The 20,444-nt window shown below is 44.9% G+C and overlaps 3 protein-coding genes across 7 annotated transcripts in view; 2 read left to right on the top strand and 1 right to left on the bottom strand.

Moving 5' to 3' along the window:
• si:ch73-335l21.1 (insulin receptor substrate 1-B) overlaps positions 1 to 6,619 on the top strand; it is a 31,671-nt gene extending 25,052 nt beyond the window's left edge. For 2 of the 3 annotated variants that reach the window (XM_061764076.1, XM_061764077.1), the window contains exon 4: positions 358 to 2,503. In XM_061764076.1, the coding sequence (XP_061620060.1) occupies positions 358 to 365 (8 nt within the window). In that variant the 3' untranslated portion in view covers positions 366 to 2,503. Of the gene's footprint in view, positions 1 to 357; positions 3,111 to 6,094 lie in introns of those variants that run through there. The other variant, XR_009786821.1, reaches the window with a different exon arrangement.
• On the bottom strand, positions 5,620 to 10,175 carry LOC133472775 (uncharacterized). The gene is made up of 4 exons (XM_061764100.1): positions 10,010 to 10,175; positions 9,835 to 9,905; positions 6,610 to 8,394; positions 5,620 to 6,149 (listed from the first exon to the last, which is right to left on the bottom strand). The coding sequence occupies exons 1-3, from the start codon at positions 10,024 to 10,026 to the stop codon at positions 6,626 to 6,628; spliced, it is 1,857 nt and encodes a 618-aa protein (XP_061620084.1). The 5' UTR covers positions 10,027 to 10,175; the 3' UTR covers positions 5,620 to 6,149; positions 6,610 to 6,625.
• Positions 10,176 to 10,974: 799 nt separating this feature from the next.
• Positions 10,975 to 19,902, top strand: dvl2 (dishevelled segment polarity protein 2). 3 transcript variants are annotated; one of them, XM_061764093.1, is made up of 15 exons: positions 10,978 to 11,491; positions 13,926 to 13,995; positions 14,918 to 15,075; positions 15,472 to 15,581; positions 15,691 to 15,820; positions 15,907 to 15,997; positions 16,085 to 16,154; positions 16,308 to 16,447; positions 16,519 to 16,595; positions 16,674 to 16,741; positions 16,846 to 16,980; positions 17,080 to 17,211; positions 17,609 to 17,785; positions 18,076 to 18,300; positions 18,422 to 19,902. In XM_061764093.1, exons 1-15 carry the CDS (start codon positions 11,331 to 11,333, stop codon positions 18,976 to 18,978), a joined length of 2,301 nt encoding a protein of 766 aa, XP_061620077.1. In that variant the 5' UTR covers positions 10,978 to 11,330; the 3' UTR covers positions 18,979 to 19,902. The 3 variants fall into 3 exon arrangements, with proteins under 3 accessions (XP_061620075.1, XP_061620077.1, XP_061620076.1); XM_061764091.1 differs by having other exon boundaries at positions 10,975 to 11,491; positions 16,846 to 17,211; XM_061764092.1 differs by lacking the exon at positions 10,978 to 11,491 and adding an exon at positions 13,373 to 13,771 and having other exon boundaries at positions 16,846 to 17,211.
• Positions 19,903 to 20,444: the final 542 nt, after the last annotated feature.

Below are 20,444 nucleotides of genomic sequence, written 5' to 3'. Positions count from 1 at the left end.
TATTCATTCGATACGATTTACCTGATCGGCAAGCAGCACTGTATATGCATTTGAGGGTATTTATTTATTCTTTCATATCTGTGTTATGCTTCTAACCCAGTGCTTCTCAAACTTTTTAAACCAAGTAACATGTCCAAAAATACTTAGCTTTCTTTTTATATTAAAACTGTGCTTCAATGAGGAAATTAAAAAAATACATACTTGTTTCTACTTGTTTATTGTTACTTGGTACTGTTTACTATAAAAGCATTTCATTTTATTTGTAGGTTTTGTTTTTGTATATTCAGTTAATTCAGTGCTTCTATTGCTTTTGAGAATAATTGTTCTAACCATACACTTTTCTGTATCTGCTTTCAGAGTGCTGATGCCAGCGATGTCGTCCTTGGAGGAACAATCTGGTAGCGCTCAAATCTCTGCTCGCTCCCTTTTTTGGGGGGGGGGCTGGGGGGGGAGACACGCCCCCGGAGAGAAACTTTATTATGATTTTTTTTTTTTTTTTTTTTTCCATCGGTTGCGCAAAGCAATGGGGAATGTGTGCGGAGTGATGTTCTCAAAAAAAAAAAAAACTAGCTTTCATTCCATGAGTGGAAGCCAAACAGAAGTGTAAAAGGATAAAAAATAAAAAAAAAGGAATTTAAGTTCTCCCACGAAACGGCAACTCTCATCTTAATATTAAGTTTATGGAAAAGAAAATTTATGGAGGTGTGAAAAGTGCCTGTTTCAGACTAGACATTTTTTTTCTTGTGTGTGTGTGTGTGTGAAACGTTTGAGCTTTTTTTTTTTTTTTTTTTAAATCCCCCACTAACAGTGGATAGCACCTCAAACAATCATGTCAAAGGTCAAGCATGATAGTTTAGCTTTTATTTTTCATGAATCAGATTTCATCAGTCTGGTCGACTATTGGCATGGCCGCTTATTAGCTTTCCGCTATTATTGTTGCCACTTTTATTCCACGACACGTTTATGTTTTCTCCTCAAATGTTTTCACTCAGTTTGCCATGAACTACAGCCATACGCCACGAGTATTTTGAAAACTAGTAGCAAAAAAAAAAAAAAAAAAAATGCCTCAGCATACCGTACAATTCAGGACGAGCCATACAGTCGCTTAGGAGGTGCCGCGTAGACCGAAAGTAACCTTTATGTCTCAAAAACAACTCTCACGCTCACAAAAAAACTCACCCAAAAAAACCTCACTCACACAAAAAATCTCTCGTTCGGGAGGTTAGGGTGAGAGAGAGATTTTATGATGCGTGTGTGTGAAAGACTTGTTTGTTGTTAGTTTTGTGAGTGTATGTGTGAGATGTGTGTCAGTGTGGAAGAGTTTTTTTTTTGGTGAGTGAGTCCTTTCGGTTCTTGTTTGTTTTGGTTTTTTTTTTATGCGTGAGAGTTTTGGGGTAAAACATTTTTGTTGAGTGTGAGTTTTTGGGTGTCTGTGAAAGTTTTGTGTGTGCATGCGAGAGGTGCAGTGGACCCCCCGCTATTCCCCAAAAATCCACAGATAATTGGCGCCCATTAGAATGACATTAAACCCAAAATATTCTTGAATAAGCGAGGATAAAACTCGAATCAGTGTTTTCGGGATTGGCTCCCCTTTAAAAAAGGAAAACAATATACATTGGAGAAGAAAATGTGAAAAATTGAAACAAAATCCACGCATAGTATGCGGCGGTCCCCCCCGTAAATCTGACTTTTGACCAACGTGGCACCTCCTAGTTAGTCGACTGTGTCTCACTTAATCCTTTTTCCTCTCAGGAACAATAATGTGTTACTCGTGGTTCTGCGAAATCGTGTTTGCCGCTCACGCTAATGCTAGCCTGTTAGCTTTTAGGAACGTTGCATTTGAGCTCTTCTCCAACCTCATCTGTTCATATCTGCATCAGCACTTAAGTGCCTGTCTGTTTTGTCTTATTTAACCCATCACATGGGTCGTGCTATATACCACGTCTGTTTTTCTGTACATTTTCTCCCTTTGGATGTATATAACTCTGGTGCGAAACGGATCTATCAGGGGACTTTTCGGTCGGCCGTGGCTCTGATGAGGAGACTTCAGTGCCAAAGCTCGCCAGGAGAAACTTCTCCTCAAGAGGCGCCCTACGGCGCTCATCCTTTGTTTTAAATGGAACTCTCCCCCGGTTAACTAAGATAAAGGCTTTTGTTGCAAAGAGCTGATGTTTTAACCCGATAATTCTCTCGTGACCCTTGATGACGAAAATTTGCCCATCCCTGCTGTAAACAGCCCAAAGTAAACGCCCAAGCACTACTTTGCTTCAATTAACAACGCACCAGTATTTGTTCAAACTGCCCTCGACAATCCTTCCCAGCGCATGTTCCTTTGAAATACACTTCATTTGTGCTTCGTAGTGAAAAGTCTGCTCAATTGTCTTTCATATGTGCGACGGTACCGAATGGCAAGAATGTGTTCGTGTTGCCATTGATTTGTTGCTTGACAAACAAATCAAGCAACACAACAAAACTCCAGTAAAATAATTACAGTCAAACAACAGATGGACTCATGGTGTCTTTTGTTTTTGTGAAACTGAGCTGCTGCTTTTTGGCAGAATGAAAAAAAAAAAAAAAAAAAAGCCACAATTAGCTGGCGTGGATGTGTGACGCACGCTTCTGATCTTGAGGCAAAGAAGAGCGGAGGTGTGAAAATCAAGTCCGAACAGTGCTCGCTTCGCTTTTCTCCGGGTCGTTTCATCCCGCATTCCAGAAACATACTTCTTAAGGTAATGACAACTGTTATCTTTGTTTGTTTTTGGCTCATCCACAGATGGCCAAGGTCACCTGACCTGAACAGGTAGTGATGGTGCACAGACTGTAGAAATGAAAGATGTAAAACAAAAGAAAAAAAAAAAGAAAAAGCAGACTTGATACATTTGAATGTTACACCTCATTGTTGTAAAGGCAAATGTTAGCCACATTCCACATTCGCAGTGATGTCGGGGTGGAAAGAGAGCGCAGCTGCCACCCAGCCATCGTGGCGACGCGGTCGTCATGCCTCCGAGGAACGGGAAGATGAGGTCGAGCTGTCGGATGGGAGGTCACCGAGTTCAAATGACCGAGGGACGCAGGATGGAGGCCAGCAGGTGGATCATCTCTGGATTTATGTACGTACTCCGTAATCATTAATCAGCACATTAATGCCAATACTCTGTGATAAGGTGGATATTGGTATTACTGAAGTACTGTTTAAACCAAGTGTAAATAGCTGCTAAAATATTTTGAATGTTTTTTTTTTTTTTTCGGGGTAAATGGCACATTGCTTCATCTTCAGGTTACATAATTCAACAGTTCCGCTTTATAATATGCAAATGTTGCACACGCTCCATTTCAAACGTTTGCTTGCATATTAAAAGGGTTCTTCCACACCAAACTGATTATGCAAATGATGATTTTTTTCCCCCCAGATTTTCCTAAATAGTTGATACAAATGACAGTCGGCATAATTGTCAAATCATCAACGGTCAGAATATAATTCAAACCACCTAATGACATATTGGGAGTATTTTTTGGAAAAATGAAAAAAAAAATGCACTGCACCAAATTATTACGCACAAGACATTTGCCAGGTTTTAAAGAAGTGAAAATAGTCGTATGTTGAATTTATAGCATTAGGAGGTCATATTTACTGAAATCAAAAGCTATTTCAATCTGAAACAAGTTACATTTTGACATATTTGATAACAGCTTCACAATTTTTACATGCATTAAACTTGGGACTTTTTGATGGGTTTCCAGTTGAATTTTTTTTTTTTTTTAAGTGAAAATCTAAAAATAGAATTTGCATAATAATTTGGAACGCAGTGGAGAGTTGTTGCACTTTCCTAAAAAGAAGACAAAATATTTGTCGTGCTTTGCAAAAAAAAAAAAAAAAAAAAACTTATCTTTGCAATTTCCCAAAGAAAGAAAGTGATTTTTGCACTTTCCTAAAGAGAAACCAAATGATAGTGCCCGTGCTTTCCAAAAAGGGAGAAATCAGCGCTCTCTCCCGTACAGTATTCCCTGCTCGCTCCGTGGTGGCAACGTTACAGGAAGTCTTTGTCTTTATGACTTCCTGCAAGGTGCAGAGGACGGGAAGCTGACAGAATGTAAGCTTTAGGAAATTGCTTTTTTGTCTCCGTCGCGGATGAGGGAATTTCATGGCCGTGTCTATCATAAGAGTTGCCAGGATGTGCGCCCGGAATTGAACATGAAGTTGGCCATTTTGGTTTGAAGCCGCTATTTTGGGGGGTGAATTTTACATATACATAACCGATGGCTGAAATTGAATAGGATGGCGGCCATTTTGCTTTGAAGCTCTCAATTCAAATTGCTTCCTTCCTATCGTTCACCTATACATTTGCACTGCAAACACTTTTTGAAAGTTCACTCTCTCTTCCAGTATCTTTAAACTGTCTGCTGCGTGTGTTTTACCAAGATAAACAAACAGTCTGCCTTAGCCACTAAAACCCCCTGGATTACACTTGGTAGACTGCAAGACACTTGTGCTAATCCCCCCCAAGCTTTTTTTCCCCCCTAGCCCACATCTTCCTATTTAACTTTTACACTCAATAAAGAGAGTTTACTCAGACAGTCACGGCCAAAACTGCTACGATTGGCTTGTTGTAGGGTAATTGTGTTGCCTTCCTCCCTCAGCGCAAATGCAGAAGCGGCCATTTGCTCATGTATTAAGCTAACCCCCCGTCATCCTCCTCTTCCACTTACATACTTAGCAAAACAAAAGGCCTTTCTCTGTCTTCCTTACACACATATTTGAGTTCGCTATCGGTATCGATTCATCTTTATCATCGGCTCTGTGCAAAATTAGCAGTCAGACAGAAAAATGCCACATTGAGAAAGGAATGAGGTGAGGGGATTCCCAGACTTTATTTTGACTGAAAGCACCCTGAAAAGCATGGACACATGCTACAGAATTCCCCCTCACTGGAATGGGGGGGGGGGGGGGGGCGGGGGCTCCCTGCAAGAGGACACCATGCGGCCAAATATGTGGAGGAAGTCGTTTGCACACATGAAAAGAGCGTGTAAACTAAACGCTGGGACTGAAGAGGTCCCATCTCAAACGTTAATACTGTTCAACACGCTGGGAAAGTGGAGCCCTCCACTTTCCATAGAGGGGGGGGGGGGTGTTAATCCAATGTACAATGTGTTTGACTGGCAGATCCCCTCACACTCTCCACCACGGTGAGGCCCCTCTCTCAAGGAGCTGGCGACTCGGGGAAAGTGTTGGTATTTTAGGTGGAGCTGGCTCGCTGGGAAAAAGGGGTCAGGTGATGTGAACGGCCCCCGTTAGGGGCTCCGATCTCGGCTTAGCGTGGACCCGATGCCCTCGGTCGCCTCGTTGGCTGCACTAAACCACAGACTTATTTGTAAGGCTTGACTTAAAGGGGACATATTACGGAAATTGTACTTTTGATTGACGGCACAAACAATGGGCTCCGGAGCGCCTGCACAACCGTCAAGTATGAAATTAAACAACCAAGGAAATATTTTATCTGAAAATGTGTCTTTTAAGAGAGCTGTTCTCCTCAAAAGACAAAACCATTGATTTTGTGATTCCCAACCTTATTGAGCCAAAGCAGATAGTATTTTTGAAAAACCGCACAACACACCACCAAATTAAAAGTCACAAATATATCATCTCTTTTTATTTTTTCAGACCCCCAAGCTCTGACGTCTGCTATAATTATTGAACCTTTGAGGGATTTTGTTGTCACAGACATTTTTAGACAACAGTTCATTGTTTTGAAATTGATGAATAAATGAAAGCACATTCTGTGCGTTTTGAAAAGATGCAGCATTGTGGCACTATGGCGCGTACTCGCTGTATTAATGGTGGGCCAGCACCGCCCTCTAGTGGACACAGAAGCCTGGACAATCCTTTTAATAGTTCCACGTTCCAGAACATTTGAGTAGACCTCCCAGTGACGTCATTGGCGAATCAATTCTGACGTTGTTGTGAATGAAAGCCCGAAATAGTTTGTTTCATGTGTGATAATTACCGGTTCCTTTGTCTTGATGCATTCTGGCACCACAACGACAACAGAATTGTACAAGCAAGCAGATAATTTTTTCCATCTTGTCGTTATTTCAGCAGCACGCAGAAGAGGAGATGGAAAATCCCTGTCAGCACACTCAGGAGCTGCCGCCTGCATGGGAGGAATGAGGACACGAGGAACAGTCGGATTGAAGTCTTTGTGTTCATCTCAAATTGTGTGAAGAATTAGTTTGGATCTCTCTCAGGAAGCGGCATCATCATTAACATCTTAACTTTGTTTTAAATTATTATTATTGTGAGGGAACCCATGGCCAAGGAAAAATGGACTGCTTTTAAGATTTTGCTGTCATAAATATTGAACAGGTTTAATATGTACAATTGTCAGCCTGGACAATCTCAACACACACCACAGGATAATCGCTCAGGATCATCTGATAATCGGGCCTTTGCTGACTAATCAGAAGAAAAAAGACTGCTCTAATTTGGCCCGATCGGTCGTGATTACCCAGACATTCCAAGAAATTTTCAGTGACATAACCACAATGCCAGTTGTAGTTTTACACTTTTTTTTTTTTTTTCAATTCGTTTTATTCAATAATAAACCCTCCTACCTGATGTTTATCCAGATCAGATGGACTTGAAGGAGACGTTGCCCATCGAAATTCGGAGGTAATGTAGGTCCAGCAAATCTTCCTGCGGAGCCTCATTCAGCCCACTGTCTGACACTTCACTTCCGCTTGACTTCTCATTTTCGTTCTCCATGCCAAGAGTTGCCCCACGACTTGAGGTTTCTCTGGTAGCCACCGGTACCTCAGTACTGGAGAACCTGACTCCTAACTCCGTTACGTCCGAAACAGCTGCTGCGGTGGTGGGCGTCCGAGTGGTCGACGCGTTTGCCCTCGGCTCCCCTTTGGGCCGCTTGGGCAGCCTGATGATGGGCGAGTTCCCGGCGACGCGCTTGGGGCCGGCGTGGTGGGCGGCGTGCACGCGTCTGCCTCGCACCGTGCTGCTGGTGGACGTGCTGAAGAGCCTCGACCTCCCCTCGGCGAGGCCCTCTGAGCCGACGTGACCTGCTGTCGCTCCCCTCGGTGTTTCGGTCTGCGGTTCGTTTTGCCCGACCGCAAACGTCGGGGCCTCTTTTCCGCCGGACGCGTTTCGGTGCAGCAGAGACGTTTTGGGAATTGCGCTCGTATTAGCCACCTGAGAAATATTCCGTTCCAGACTTTCAAAAATCTGTTGGACGGCAGACTTGTTCGACGGTCGAGTTGCAGCGTTGGCGCCCTCGACTCGATGATTCGACGGCTGTTTTAGCAGCCTGCGATCCAGTTTTTTGGGAGGTCGAAATCCAGACGTGGACAGAGCAGCTGTAGTCCGAGGTCCGACTTGTCTGCGGCTGAAACTGTATTTGGATGACAAAAAGGGGTAAACATTTGCCATTTTGAATGCATAGTCTTTTCCTTTATTGGGCGGAGAGTTGTTGGCGAAGGCAATGGAGGCTGGCCGGCGGGAATTTTGAATTCCCAGAGACTTGCCGAAAGCTTTTGAGGACGTCAGCGGCACGGGCTTCCTGGTTGTCCTGGCCACCAATCTGGATGCAGCAACTGGCGGCAGGACATGCGCTGAGAATGCATCTTTGTGACTTTGCGCGGCGAAGTGTCGTGGCCAGTATAGTCTCGAGGTGGCTCGGTACCGAGCGGCATTCTGAGCCACATCGACCGCGTTGTCATCCTCTTCGGTTGACACTTTCCTTTCGTCCCGGAGAATTGCCGGAGAATTCATAGATTTCCCAAAATGTTCCGGTTTGACGAAAGAAGGCTTGAAGAGAAAGGACTGTACCTTTTTACCGTTAGCGAGTGGTGATGTCAGTTTTTCCAGCTGAGGAGTGTGTTTGATAACAGAGGCGTCCAGGTTTTTCTCCTTCAAGGCGGTCGGACGTCTCAATGGAAATCTGCCGGGTCGAATCTCGTTGTGCGTGTCTGTGTCCACGCGGCGTCCAGACAAATATCGGCCTGGCTGCGCTGAAAGGACAGACGACGACTGCCGCACTGTCTTAACTCCCGATTGATCTCTTGTGCTCGCCGGCATTTTAGGAGCGTCCACTCTGGAAAGGTCTTCAAATCTGGAACCTTCTTCAGCGTTCGTGGAGCTCTGACGAAAGGGATGACTGGGAGCTGATTTAAGAATGACCACTTGGTACTTGTCGAGGTTTTCACCTTGTCTTCTCTCCTCCGGTTGGAACGGTTTAGAATCTTGGCTCTTTTGACGGGAATGAAAAACATTGTTTGGGTTCTGTCGCTGGCTCGATTGACGTCCAGAAGAGGAGGGAACGTACTGGCGGTACAGAGAGTACGAAGACGTCTTCATGACGTCAGCGCCAAGGACTCTTACTGGACTGGCTACACGTGAGAAGGGATGGGAGAGTGAGAGTAACGGTTTATTATTTTAAACCATAATACAACAACGCATGCATCCTGCAGTTATGTCAGGAACAAAAATACAATAGCTATAAGAACCCCTGTTCAAATGCCGGGTTTTTGTTAACATAAATTACACCAAGATAAACATTTCATTGATTTTTCCTCCATTAAATGTGATTCACCTGTACAACTGAATAATAATTTTTCTAAATAAATCATGCCGATACCTTATTTCAAGGTATTAGGTACTCGTGAAGGCTGCTGCTACAAGCTACAAGCTACCGATACTTAAGGCAAAAGAAATGTCTGACATCAACTCAGTCCTTCTCGCCAGTATTTGACGCTAAACTGCGGCGGTTTGACACATCGGCGAATCTTAAAGAAAGAAAGCTCTTTGTTAATTGAAATTTTACATATCAACGGTACTAGTGGTATCGGTGCTCGGTATCAATGAGCACTCAAAAGTGAATACTCGTACTGGTATCGGTCTGGAAAAAACAAAAGTGGTATCGAACATCCCTACGAGACAGTTGAAAATTTCAGTAAAAGCCTACTAGAACAGCCGAAATGGATTTGAGGTTCATCAGAGGCACTTGAAATTGTGTTTAATTAATTCTGAACACATCCCCTGTTTGTAAGAGCGTGTGGACACGTGGAGCAGCATTTTGCAGTTGTTTATTTTTACTTCCCCCTCTTGAATATTTTTTCATTTGAGTATGCAGGTTATCGATCGCATTCATGGTGGAAAAGATTTGGAAATGTATCTTAAATTTGGTCTCAATTGAACGGGGGTATGTAGACTTTTTACCAACTTTTATTTTTTTATTTTTATTTTTTTTTTAAATGGACAAAATATATCCTTGGTTTTTAAAGTTTAAAATGGGTCAGTTTGACTGTCAGCACAACATAAATGCTACATTATGTAGAAGAACTCTTATTCAAAAAGAAAATACTTTTTTTTTTTAAATAAAAATTAAAAAAAAATAAAAAGTGAAAAGAACCAAAATAAGGTCAGGTCAAAATTGTTTTAAATAAAACTTTTACTTGAAAACAGGGCAAGTTGACTGGCAACAAAAGAGGAGAATTAATATATATATATATATATATATATATATATACATACAATTGAATGAAGGAACATAAAACAGGGCGGAAAAAGTAGCTTCTCAAATATTCTGACAAGTGGAAGAACTAAGGCCTGTAAAAGATGCTTTGTAGTATTAATATTGTTCACGTTTTGAAACTGTATTTTCTTTGAGTTTTGGAAACTTTAAAACAAGTCCAAATGACAACAACAAAAACGGGAAGGGTTAAACAAGAGTTCGGCGTGCAACTCATGAGACGACACAAGCCTCGTCGTATTTTAAAACGTTTGAGGCCGACGACGTGGAGCCGGCAGAGTCCGGTTTTGGGGCTCACCTCGTGCAGAATGCGAGCGTGTGATCAATGACGTGACAGCTGCACAGACCAGCACAAAGACAAAGAAGAGTCTGCAGACGGTAATGCATAATAAAAATTGTTTTAAAACAAACAAACAAAAAAACAGTGCTGTAAAATGGGATGACAGTACAAATTGCAAACAACAGATATTTACCTAGTGACAAGGGGCATTATGAGCAAATTCCTCCTTGACTTGTGCGATGGTCAAAAAGGTTAGTTGTGTGTTTTGCATGTCAAACAAACCGGTTGGGAGTCTGATTGGAGGCAACGCCGTTCACCTGCTCTACTTCCTGAATGGCACGCCATCAGTAGGACAAAACTTACAAAACACAAGAGAAAACAATCACGGGGAATCATAGTTCACGTTTTGATTTTATATATAACAGTGCTTTGAAAAAAAACTATATATATATATATATATATATGGCAAGAGTTGATTATGAATATCACATATATAAATTCAAACAACAGAGAAAGGCCTGTGGTATGAGGGGTGGAAAAAAATAAGAAATGAATCATGCTCATTGGATGAAGTTCAATAATGTTGAATAGCATGAAAAAGGGGGTTAAAAAGTTTGTAAAAAAAAAAAAAAAAGTGTGTAATCTTGTTAAAATATCGATGGTGATCTATCTGCACATAATGATCATCTTTTTTTTTTTTTTTTGATACAACATTATTTCATCTGTTGTATCATCAGGCGCATTGAGAAAGGACGCGTGGACCCGAGCACCACCCCAGGGGAACCTCTGGGCGCTGAGTATGCCCTTCAGCTACCGGAAACACAAGCAGTACAATTGTACACTCGACTCAGGCCCACCTCAACCTCTGAACATATCAAAAGGACAACCCCAATAATACGGATGTTGTGCACGTTAAACCTAGGAGAATGTTGGTGATGAACACTTATGCCTACTAGGCTACTGTATGAGAGCCACTGTACTATTACAATGAATGAAATCACGACTTGAGAAGAAGAAATGAATTTCTTTGATTTAAAAAAAAAAAAAAAAAAAAAGTTCGAGCGTGCCTGGGAAAATGGACTGTACGTGATGGCGTCACACGCTGCGTTGGCTCGCAAAAAAAAAAAAAACTTTTTCGGGCCGCCCCCCCTCCGTCCTTCCTCCCCCCGGTGTGTTTTTGTTGGGGAGGGGGGGCGGGGGGAAGTTGGTCCGAGTTTGGTTCGCGTAAATGTGGCCTTTCCTTCGCTATTGTAGTTAAAATGTGAGTGTGGCTCTTTATCTTAGCCGAAAGAGCGACGGGCCGGTTTTTTGTTGTTGTTTTTTTTTGACGAGGTGGGCTTCGAGCTAAGGCAGGGGAGGGGAAAGGAAAAAAAAAAAAAAACGAAATCTCAGAGGCCACCGACCATCGTTTCACCTCTGCCGTCTCGTTAGCCGCCTAGCCTGCTAGCTGGCTCAACTTTTGTCGGCTTCGGCGAGGACCAACAACAGCAACAAGAAGAAAAACAGCCGCGGACATGGCGGAAACCAAAATAATCTATCACATTGATGAAGAGGAGACGCCGTATTTGGTGAAGATACCCATCGGCGCCGAAAGTATCACTCTGCTGGATTTCAAGCAAGTCTTGAACAAGCCCAACTACAAGTTCTTCTTCAAATCTATGGACCAAGACTTTGGGTGAGTTGGAGTGCGTTTGTGTTCGCTGTTTAAAAAAAAAAAAAAGTTTGTAACTCATGGACTTTTACGTTCAAGTGTGTGTGTGTGTGTGTGTGTGTGTGTGTGTGTGTGTGTGTGTGTGTGTGTGTGGTGGGGGGGCTGCAACCAGCCACGTCTCCTCGCAATCAACATGCCTAATTAGGAACTGCGTGGGCATCGTGACCGTGGATCTCAGCGAACATCATCATTACAATCTTTTTTGGAGGGGGCGGCTGCATTACCTGCCCCCTCTTTGCACTAAACCCTCCCCCCCCCTCATCTGATTAAGTCCAGAATGCTAGCATCGGGATATTTTTGTCCTCTCCTATCAATTCATCTATTTGTGCCAGCTGCTCAACCGTCTGCAGAGGAATGCGGCGTTTGTGGGCTTTATGCAGTGTAAGCAGGTTACGCTCACATTTGGAGTTTAAAAAAATAAAATAAAAAAATATGTAAAACACTACCATCAGTGTATCGGATTGTGATGCTCAACATGCAATACACTGTATAATACATGATACCGTACTGGTGTTTTTTTAATTTTATTTTTATTTACAACCACAAAAACATGGCGCGATTGTCACGAAGAGGAAGCGTGCAAGAATAAGGATACTGTGGATATTTTGGGAAGCTGTTGGCAGTGATCAATTGCAGGTACATTTGAAAATCTAAATATATATTTGAGTGTGATCGGGAAACCTCGGACCCACCCTTGTTTCTTCAGTTTCTTGTTCATTTTTAATGCCTGGTACAAGAAAAGATACATTTGTTGACAACTTATGGCTCATAAGAGTTAAATTGAAGCGCTGATATCGCTCCATTTTCCATGGTCTTCTTGATAATAACCAAAATCACTGAGAATACATTTAGGTTTGAGCATGTCAAAAGGACATAAATTATTATGGAATCGTTTTCTATTAATGCATTCCAGCCCCCCCCCCCCCCCCCCCCCCCCCCCCCCCTTCTTTTTGAGACATTTTGTCTCACTTTCTTCAGTTCGGTGGCCGTTATGCTTCTAATGTAATGTCATAGCCATGAATGCCATTTTAAAAATAATAATTGGCATAATAATTTTTTATGGTTGTCTGTTTCGGGCAAGAATTTCCATTTCGCTGCATCACTAGTTCTACACTACCACAGAGATGCTAGCATTAGCATTAAGCTCGCAGATTTGAAGGCTAAGCTATGTGGTTGTTTTAAATCCACAAAGTGTAATTCTTTTTTGTTGTTGTCCAGTTTGACAGTAAACCTGAACTGGGCATGGCAATAACTATTTTGAAGCCCTATTTTTTTTAATTTTTTTATTTAATTTTGTATTTTTTTTTTTTCAATAAAAGCTGATTGTTTTTCTTTTTTTCTTTTTTGTTTGATCTGCTGTCACATCTGCAACCCAATATTGAATCCCCTTTCTTAAAATCTCCAATAGAACAACCTGGCATCATCACGGGGCCTTCGTTTTGCGTATTTGCAACGGAGATTTTCAAACGCAGCTTTCAAGTTTGCTGGCCAATCAAAGGAACGGACACCTCCTTCCATCCGACCCAGCAAGAAAAGTGCGCAATAGTGTGTGTTTTTTCATCCGCCCTGGTATGAGGCCAGCTGTCGGCCACAGCAGTGTGAGCTGCGTTTTTATGGGGGGGTATTGTGGAGAATGGGTAAATCTGGACCAGTGCTGGGAAACTGGGGCCAGACATGGACCATTTGCTATGTGCCTGTGTCATCTGTAGGGAGAGGAGGATTTTTTGTATTTATTTTTTTGGGGGGGTGGGGGGGGGTTGTCAGTGGATGTTCTGCTGAGCCTCGGGCTGGCACCGTGGAGTGTTCTCGTTAAGATTCATTGCTTCAGATGAGATGCGATGCTGCTTGAGGAATTTAACATTACAAGGGAGTGGAAAAATGGGGTCTGGGGGCGGACAACTTCTGGGTTTTACGTTATCCGACAGGACTAATAGCACATTTCTGTTTCGAAGAATGTAGATGTTGCCTGTCTTTTTATGGCTTTGGATGGTTTACTCCAGAAGTGACCGAAGTATAGCCCGCTCCTTTTCACCTAAGCCACCACTGGAGGAGATGACACAACGGCGATTCCCCCGCTGGCCCACTTGGCGAAAATGACGTCGCGGAAATGACGTTCCGCCAAAACCCAGATCTTAACAGCTGCTCAAACCCAGTGAAGCCTGACGGACTCTCACACACATTTGGATCCTGTGCGTCCAGCCTTGTCTTCCTGTTAACTATTTTAATAACAACACTGCGGTGTGGGTGGGAATTGACATGCAGACACACACACACACACAAATGTCTGCCAAACATGGCGGAAAACCCCCAAAGCTTGCTCACATGTAGTAAATGCTGAGTCTGAGCAGTGTTTTTCTTTGACGTTTAGTGAAGTGTGAATTATTTCTTTTGATTTCAGGGTCGTGAAGGAAGAGATTTCGGATGACGGCGCCAAGTTGCCGTGCTTTAACGGTCGTGTGGTGTCCTGGGTAAGTGCTTGACATCAGAATCACATGCTGCTTTCGACAACCACTTTTCCTTTTGTTTCCTCCGAGACCTCCATAGATTTTTCTTGCGTGGCAACCGGCAATAAATTGTTTTTACTGTCATTTACTTGCTGCAGAACTTGATGACAAGTTCAGAGCGCAGTTCCATCCCAGGTGAGGCGGTTACCTTTTAATGACTGAAATTTGTTAAAACTGCCCTGATGGGGTCCGAATCGATCGCAGAGGACGGCTTGGGAATGTTTCTTAAATGTTCACTCACTGGTTCCCCAGCCCGTAAGGTAACATTTAAAGAAGAAACAAAACACGGCGAGCTGACTTGGCCCGGTTGAGCAGGTTTGAGGCTCAAGCATCTGTTAAGTGCATAAGAATGAAGGGAGCGCTTTAAAGCGAAGGGACCCGGGGGGAGCGATATGTGAGTCGCACGCTAAGCAGGGTGGAGGGATCCCGAAAGACGTGCGCTTCATGGTCACACAGCCATTAGTGTGTGTGTGTGTGCGTTGGATGGTGTGTGTAATTGGGCAGTGGCTGTTAAACTGTATTTAGTTGAATTATTTTGTTAGAAAATGCGTCAAACTTGAATATTACACCATGAGGCAAGAACGCCGTGTGTACAGTAGGTACGCAGCAAAGCTTTTGTTTGTGCATACATTTCCTGCAGACGCAATGCAGGGAGACTGATGTTGTACATTTAACCTCAATGTTGACGTGCGTTTGTTTGACGAGGGCTGAAATGGAGGGTTGTGTTTCAGTGATCCCCATGAGACGCCCGCCTGAAAAGTGTGTCAAAATAATTGACTTCTTACCTTATGATCCTCCTCCCTTTTTTTCTCAAATTCCATTCATCCCTCTCAATTTTCTCACTCCTCTCGCTAACTTCTTTATTTTTTTGGGTTTGTCATGTCAGCTGGTGTCTTCTGATGCTCCAGCGCCCGAGCCTGCCGCCCCAGCGGCGCTCCCCCCCGCGGAGACGTCCGCCCAGCCTTCGCCCCCTCCGCCGCCCCTGCCGCCCCCGCCTGCAGAGAGGACCGGCGGCATTGGAGACTCCAGACCGCCCTCCTTCCAGTAAGCACCCGACCCCTGTTTAACTGACACTTAATACTGTAACCACAATAACTTTTATCTTTTTACCTGTTGGTCATGCAGCCCCACAATCAGGTTAGTGCAAGAAGAGCAGGAGGGCGCATTTAAATGAATTCAATACAAACTGGTGCCGGCCTTATTACCACAACCAGCTTTGGAAAATCGTCGAGCTGAGACTTTAATTCGCTGGATTAAATAAAGCTCATCTGAGCATGTTGATGGAAAACCCTTTAAAGACGAGAGGGCTACAAATGTAACTTGCACTTTTTCAATTTTTACTCATTAGCCAGTTGGAATCCACCAGGGTCTGACATTAAGGAATTTTTGAGTGAGCCAAGTTGTTATGGCTCTCCAACTTTGATCCCACATCTCTCACAGTCCCAACGCGACGGGCAGCGTGGAGACTTTGGACGAGCAGACCGAAACAGAGTCAGTTGTTTCCTTCAGGAGAGAGAGACCTCGGCACAGGGAGAGCGTGGAGCAGCACGGTGAGCTATCAAGATGTGGCGCACCGCCATGCTTCTCGTGATCTAATCAAGGAATGGCGGGAAGTCTGTAAAAAGTCCAAACCCCGACGTCTGGGCCGTCTCTTTTCAGGGCCTCGCATGAACGGCCAGAGTCGCCTGGAGCGGCACTTGGCAGGCTACGAGAGCTCCAGCACGATGATGAGCAGCGAGCTGGAAACCACTAGCTTCTGCGACTCCGAGGACGACGACACCATGAGCAGGTGAGGCACAAATTTTGAAAAGCAACACATGCATTTGTTTGGCTTTTCCGACCCCTCCCCTATGTATTCGACTTGTAATTCGGTAGGTTCAGCAGCGCAACAGAACAGAGCACGGCCTCGAGACTCTTGAAACGGCATCGACGACGCAGGAAACAGCGCCCGCCTCGCTTGGAGAGGGTACGACCAAATCTTTGATTTTTTTGCTAATTCTTAATATCTGCTGTGGAGTTGTCAGCCAAGATGAAGAGTTATTTCCTGTTCTAGGCTTCTTCCTTCAGCAGTGTGACAGATTCCACAATGTCCTTGAACATCATCACTGTCACCCTGAACATGGGTGTGTATCTTCTAACTCGACGTGTATATGCAGTACAATGTCGTGAAAAAGTATTTGCCCCCTTCCTGATTACTTTTCACATACATTACACATGAAATGTTATCATAAAAGTAAAACTACATTTCATATTGACTTGGGTTTTGCATTATGTAGAGAAGTACAACTTCCTGGGCATCAGCATCGTGGGCCAAAGCAACGAAAGGGGCGACGGCGGCATCTACATCGGCTCCATCATGAAGGGCGGCGCCGTGGCCGCGGACGGACGCATCGAACCTGGTGACATGCTGTTGCAGGTAACGAGACGAGTTGCATTCCACTGCGGTTTGTTTCGTCTGACGTCGAATTGGATTCTTTTCTCCACGAGGTCAACGACATCAACTTTGAGAATATGAGCAACGACGACGCCGTGCGAGTGCTGAGGGAGATTGTGCACAAGCCGGGGTGAGTGGACGACTCTGCGAGTCGGGGCGTCACTGAACAGATCATCAATGATGACGATGTATCTCTGGTGTTTACCAGGCCCATCATCCTCACTGTGGCCAAGTGCTGGGACCCCTCCCCGCAAGGTTACTTCACTCTGCCGCGTAGTAAGTCGCAGAAGAACCCAACTGTTGAACGAACAAACCTTGAGTTTTTGCCTTGCTGCGTTTTTGGACGGGTGTCTAACCGTTGCCATCTTCTCCCTGTGCAGACGAACCCATCCGGCCAATTGACCCAGCAGCATGGGTCAGCCACTCGGTAGCCATGACTGGCGCCTACCCGGCCTTCCCGGGCAGCTCGTCCCTCAGCACCATCACCTCCTCCTCCTCCGTCATAGAGACCGAGCGTGAGCGTCCGGCGATAATACCTTTTGGCGTTGACGTGGTTCAGTTTCACACGAGCGTCATCTGGCTGTGGCTTGAAAATGTCTTCAATCTCTCCACAGGATTCGACGACTTCAATTTGTCGCTGCACTCTGACATGGCGTCCGTCGCCAAGGCCATGGCCTCGCCGGAGTCGGGGCTGGAAGTACGGGACCGCATGTGGCTCAAAATCACCATCCCCAACGCGTTCCTCGGTGAGAGAGCGCGTTAGTGCGCTAACCTCTGCACTTCACATGACTTCACAGGGCAGGCATTATGTTCTGGGAATTAAAAGCGTGTGATTTGTAGAAGGGAGGAGGGGGGGGGGGGGGGGCGGGGCAATGTACGAATGTGTGAGCACTTGTCTTGACTGAAAACATCTGTTAAATTGAAATCACCTGCAGTTGCATCATGTGGAGCAATAAAATTAATTTTTATACGTTTTTTTTTTTTTTTTTTCTAAAGTGACATGTTTCCTTTTAGGGTATTTTCAAGCTTAACTGTTTTTTTTTTTTTTGGGGTATGTTCTCCTGTTTAGTTTTTTTGTAATTGTGTCACTACTGAAGATTCAGTCTCGACATTGTTTTTGAGTGCTGCGTAATGTGTGAGCAGGCTCGGACGTGGTGGAGTGGCTGTTCCACCACATCGAGGGATTCCAGGACCGCCGTGAAGCCAGGAAGTATGCCAGCAATCTGCTGAAGGCCGGCTTCATTCGTCACACGGTCAACAAGATCACCTTCTCGGAACAATGCTATTATGTCTTCGGGGACTTAAGTGACTGTGAGAATTGTAAGTAACTCGTGCAAACCTCAGACTGCCTCGGAGTGGGGTGCTCTCGAAATCCCACGTGCTTGATGCAGTGTTTTAAAGATGGATTAGATTGAGGGCAAAAAACAAATTGTTGTAAAGAAAGGATACTCTGTATTCAATGATGTCGCTATTTCAAACTGTTCCCAAGTGTTTTTAAAAGCTCTCACATTCTATCACAATGCGCAAACACAAAACATAATATAATGTGTTATAATGTCCTTAATACGACGTGTCTCCTTTAAAATGACATTTGGTCGTCTTCCACACAGATATGGCCAACCTGTCCCTGAACGACAACGACGGCTCCAGCGGGGCGTCAGACCAGGACACCTTGGCGCCGCTGCCCCTGCCCGGGGCGTCGCCGTGGCCCATGATGCACACGTTCCCCTATCAGCCCTACGCCGCCCACCCTTACTCCAGCCAGCCGCCCCCGTACCACGAGCTCACCAGCTACAGCTACACCCCCGGAAGCACCGGCAGCCAGCACAGCGAAGGTTAAATGATGATGGGCCAGTTTAAATGATCATGAACGTTGTCTTGAGCCACTTCGTTGACATATTTTCAACTTGTAGGCAGCAACATTTCGGTCTGACACCGTTGTCCGTCTGTCCCCAGGGAGCCGAAGCAGCGGCTCGACGCGGAGCGAAGGCGAGCGGCGCCGCGGCGGCAAAGGGTCCGGCAGCACGGTGGGCGGCGGGGAGAAGTCTCCGTGCGGGGGAGACGGCGGCGGGGGCGACTCGCGCTCCGGCAGCGGCAGCGAATCGGAATACTCCACCCGCAGCAGCTTGAGGCGGGGCCACGGCTCGGCCGCTCCCAGCGAGCACAGCCACGCCTCGTCCCAGCGGTCGCATCATCACCGCATGCCGCAGCCCCCCCACATGTCGCCCTACCCCCCGGGCATACTGCCTTACAACCCCATGATGGTGATGATGGTACCCCAGCACCCGCACCCGGCCATGGCGGGCGCTCACGCCCTTCCGCACGCCCAGCAGCTCCCCGCGGCCCCCGCCCACCCGACTCTGCCGCCGGCCCTCTCTTCGGCTTCCGCCGGACCCCCCGGCGCGCCGCCCACCCGCGACTTGGGCTCCGTGCCCCCCGAGCTGACCGCGTCCCGCCAGTCCTTCCACCTGGCCATGGGCAACCCCAGCGAGTTCTTCGTGGACGTCATGTAGTCGTCACGGCGACGGCTGACCGCCCGCGCGACGCTCCCGCTGGTTTTGGCGCTCGTTCGTTGTGCCCCTCGCGAGGGCCGATTGGATCGAGGGCACTTGTAATGAATTTGGTGAGAACAGGGTTACGTATTGACAAAATAAGATGTTCAACCAGTGAATGTGCAAGTTAAGATAGTAGTCTCATCTGATTCAGTCCGACTCCAGTTCTGGAACGTATCAACCTTAGCGCGCCTTTTCGGGACGCTGCTCAATGCCTCTTTGTCCCGTCGTTTTTCAAACACCAAGGCAATCCAGAACGTGCGCAAATCTCTTGAACACGAAAGGTTACAAAGTCCCGCACGAAGGATTAGATCCTTTCGGGACGCCGTTTTTGAGTGCCGTACTTGGTGCATTGGTATTAACGCTCCAGGCGGGTACGTGGCGTCATTCTTCGAAAGATTTGGTTTTTTTACGGCATTGTTTGACAATGAAACGCGTACGCATCTTCCTCCGTTTCAACACGCGACAACCGAGCTCTAGCGCGAAAGACAAAAAGGTCCAAAAAAAATCAAAAAAATAGCTCGTCAACTTTTGTGTTCTGTTGTCACGTATCGAATTGTGAAGTGTACTGTACGTTGGCTGCTTTGTGGTACAAGTTGGTAAAAACAAAACCATGCAGATAGCGGTACTGGGGGAGTAATACATTGTAGATTTTAAGTTACTGTGATCCACAATTCTGTTCTTGTTTTGTGTTACTGACTCACATTATTCCCACATTTCATTTTTTTTTTTTTTTTTGTACGAGTGACTATATAGATTTTGTATAACCCAAATATCAAGGTGCGAAATGAAAAGTCATCGTTGGAGGTGTGAGATTGCATGTCTCATTGATTTCATATTGTCACCTTTTGTGTCAAAAGAATAAAACTTGATTTTGTCGCTCTACCTTTTTTTTGTGTACATGTTTAAAAAAATAATAATAATTAACACTACCTTTGTGTTGTCTGTCAGTATGTGAACCTTTTGGAATTACCTGGATTTCTGCATAAATTGTAAAATGTGATCTGAGCCAGTGGTTCTCACACTTGTCATTCCATGTACCATGAATGAACTTTATTCATAAAAAGTACTATTTCATATTATAAGTCACTGTAACATGATGTGCAGTTTGAACATCAGGTTTTAAAGATTAAATGCAAACGTATTTGACCTAATTGAAATCAAATTGAACTGTACAGTGGCAGTGATTCTTTTAAGTACCGCTAGAGGGAGTCTGCATCCCACCAGTGATATACGTGCCATACTTTAAGTACAGTGCAAGGTGGGAAAAAAACATGTGAACTTTGGATTTTGACACCTGGTTGCTGACTCCAAAATAAAGTGCATTGCAGTACATTCAAAAGCAGAACTTCTGGATCACTTTATCAGAACAGAGAATTTTGTCTCAAGGTCAGAGAGTCCTTCATTTTTTTGTTTTATCTTTGAAT

The sequence above is a fragment of the Phyllopteryx taeniolatus genome, chromosome 23 (genome assembly GCF_024500385.1).
Source record: "Phyllopteryx taeniolatus isolate TA_2022b chromosome 23, UOR_Ptae_1.2, whole genome shotgun sequence".
NCBI classification, from domain to species: Eukaryota; Metazoa; Chordata; class Actinopteri; order Syngnathiformes; family Syngnathidae; genus Phyllopteryx; species Phyllopteryx taeniolatus.
The sequence above is the reverse complement of the archived record's forward strand: the minus strand, read 5'-3'. Positions and strand labels throughout refer to the sequence as shown.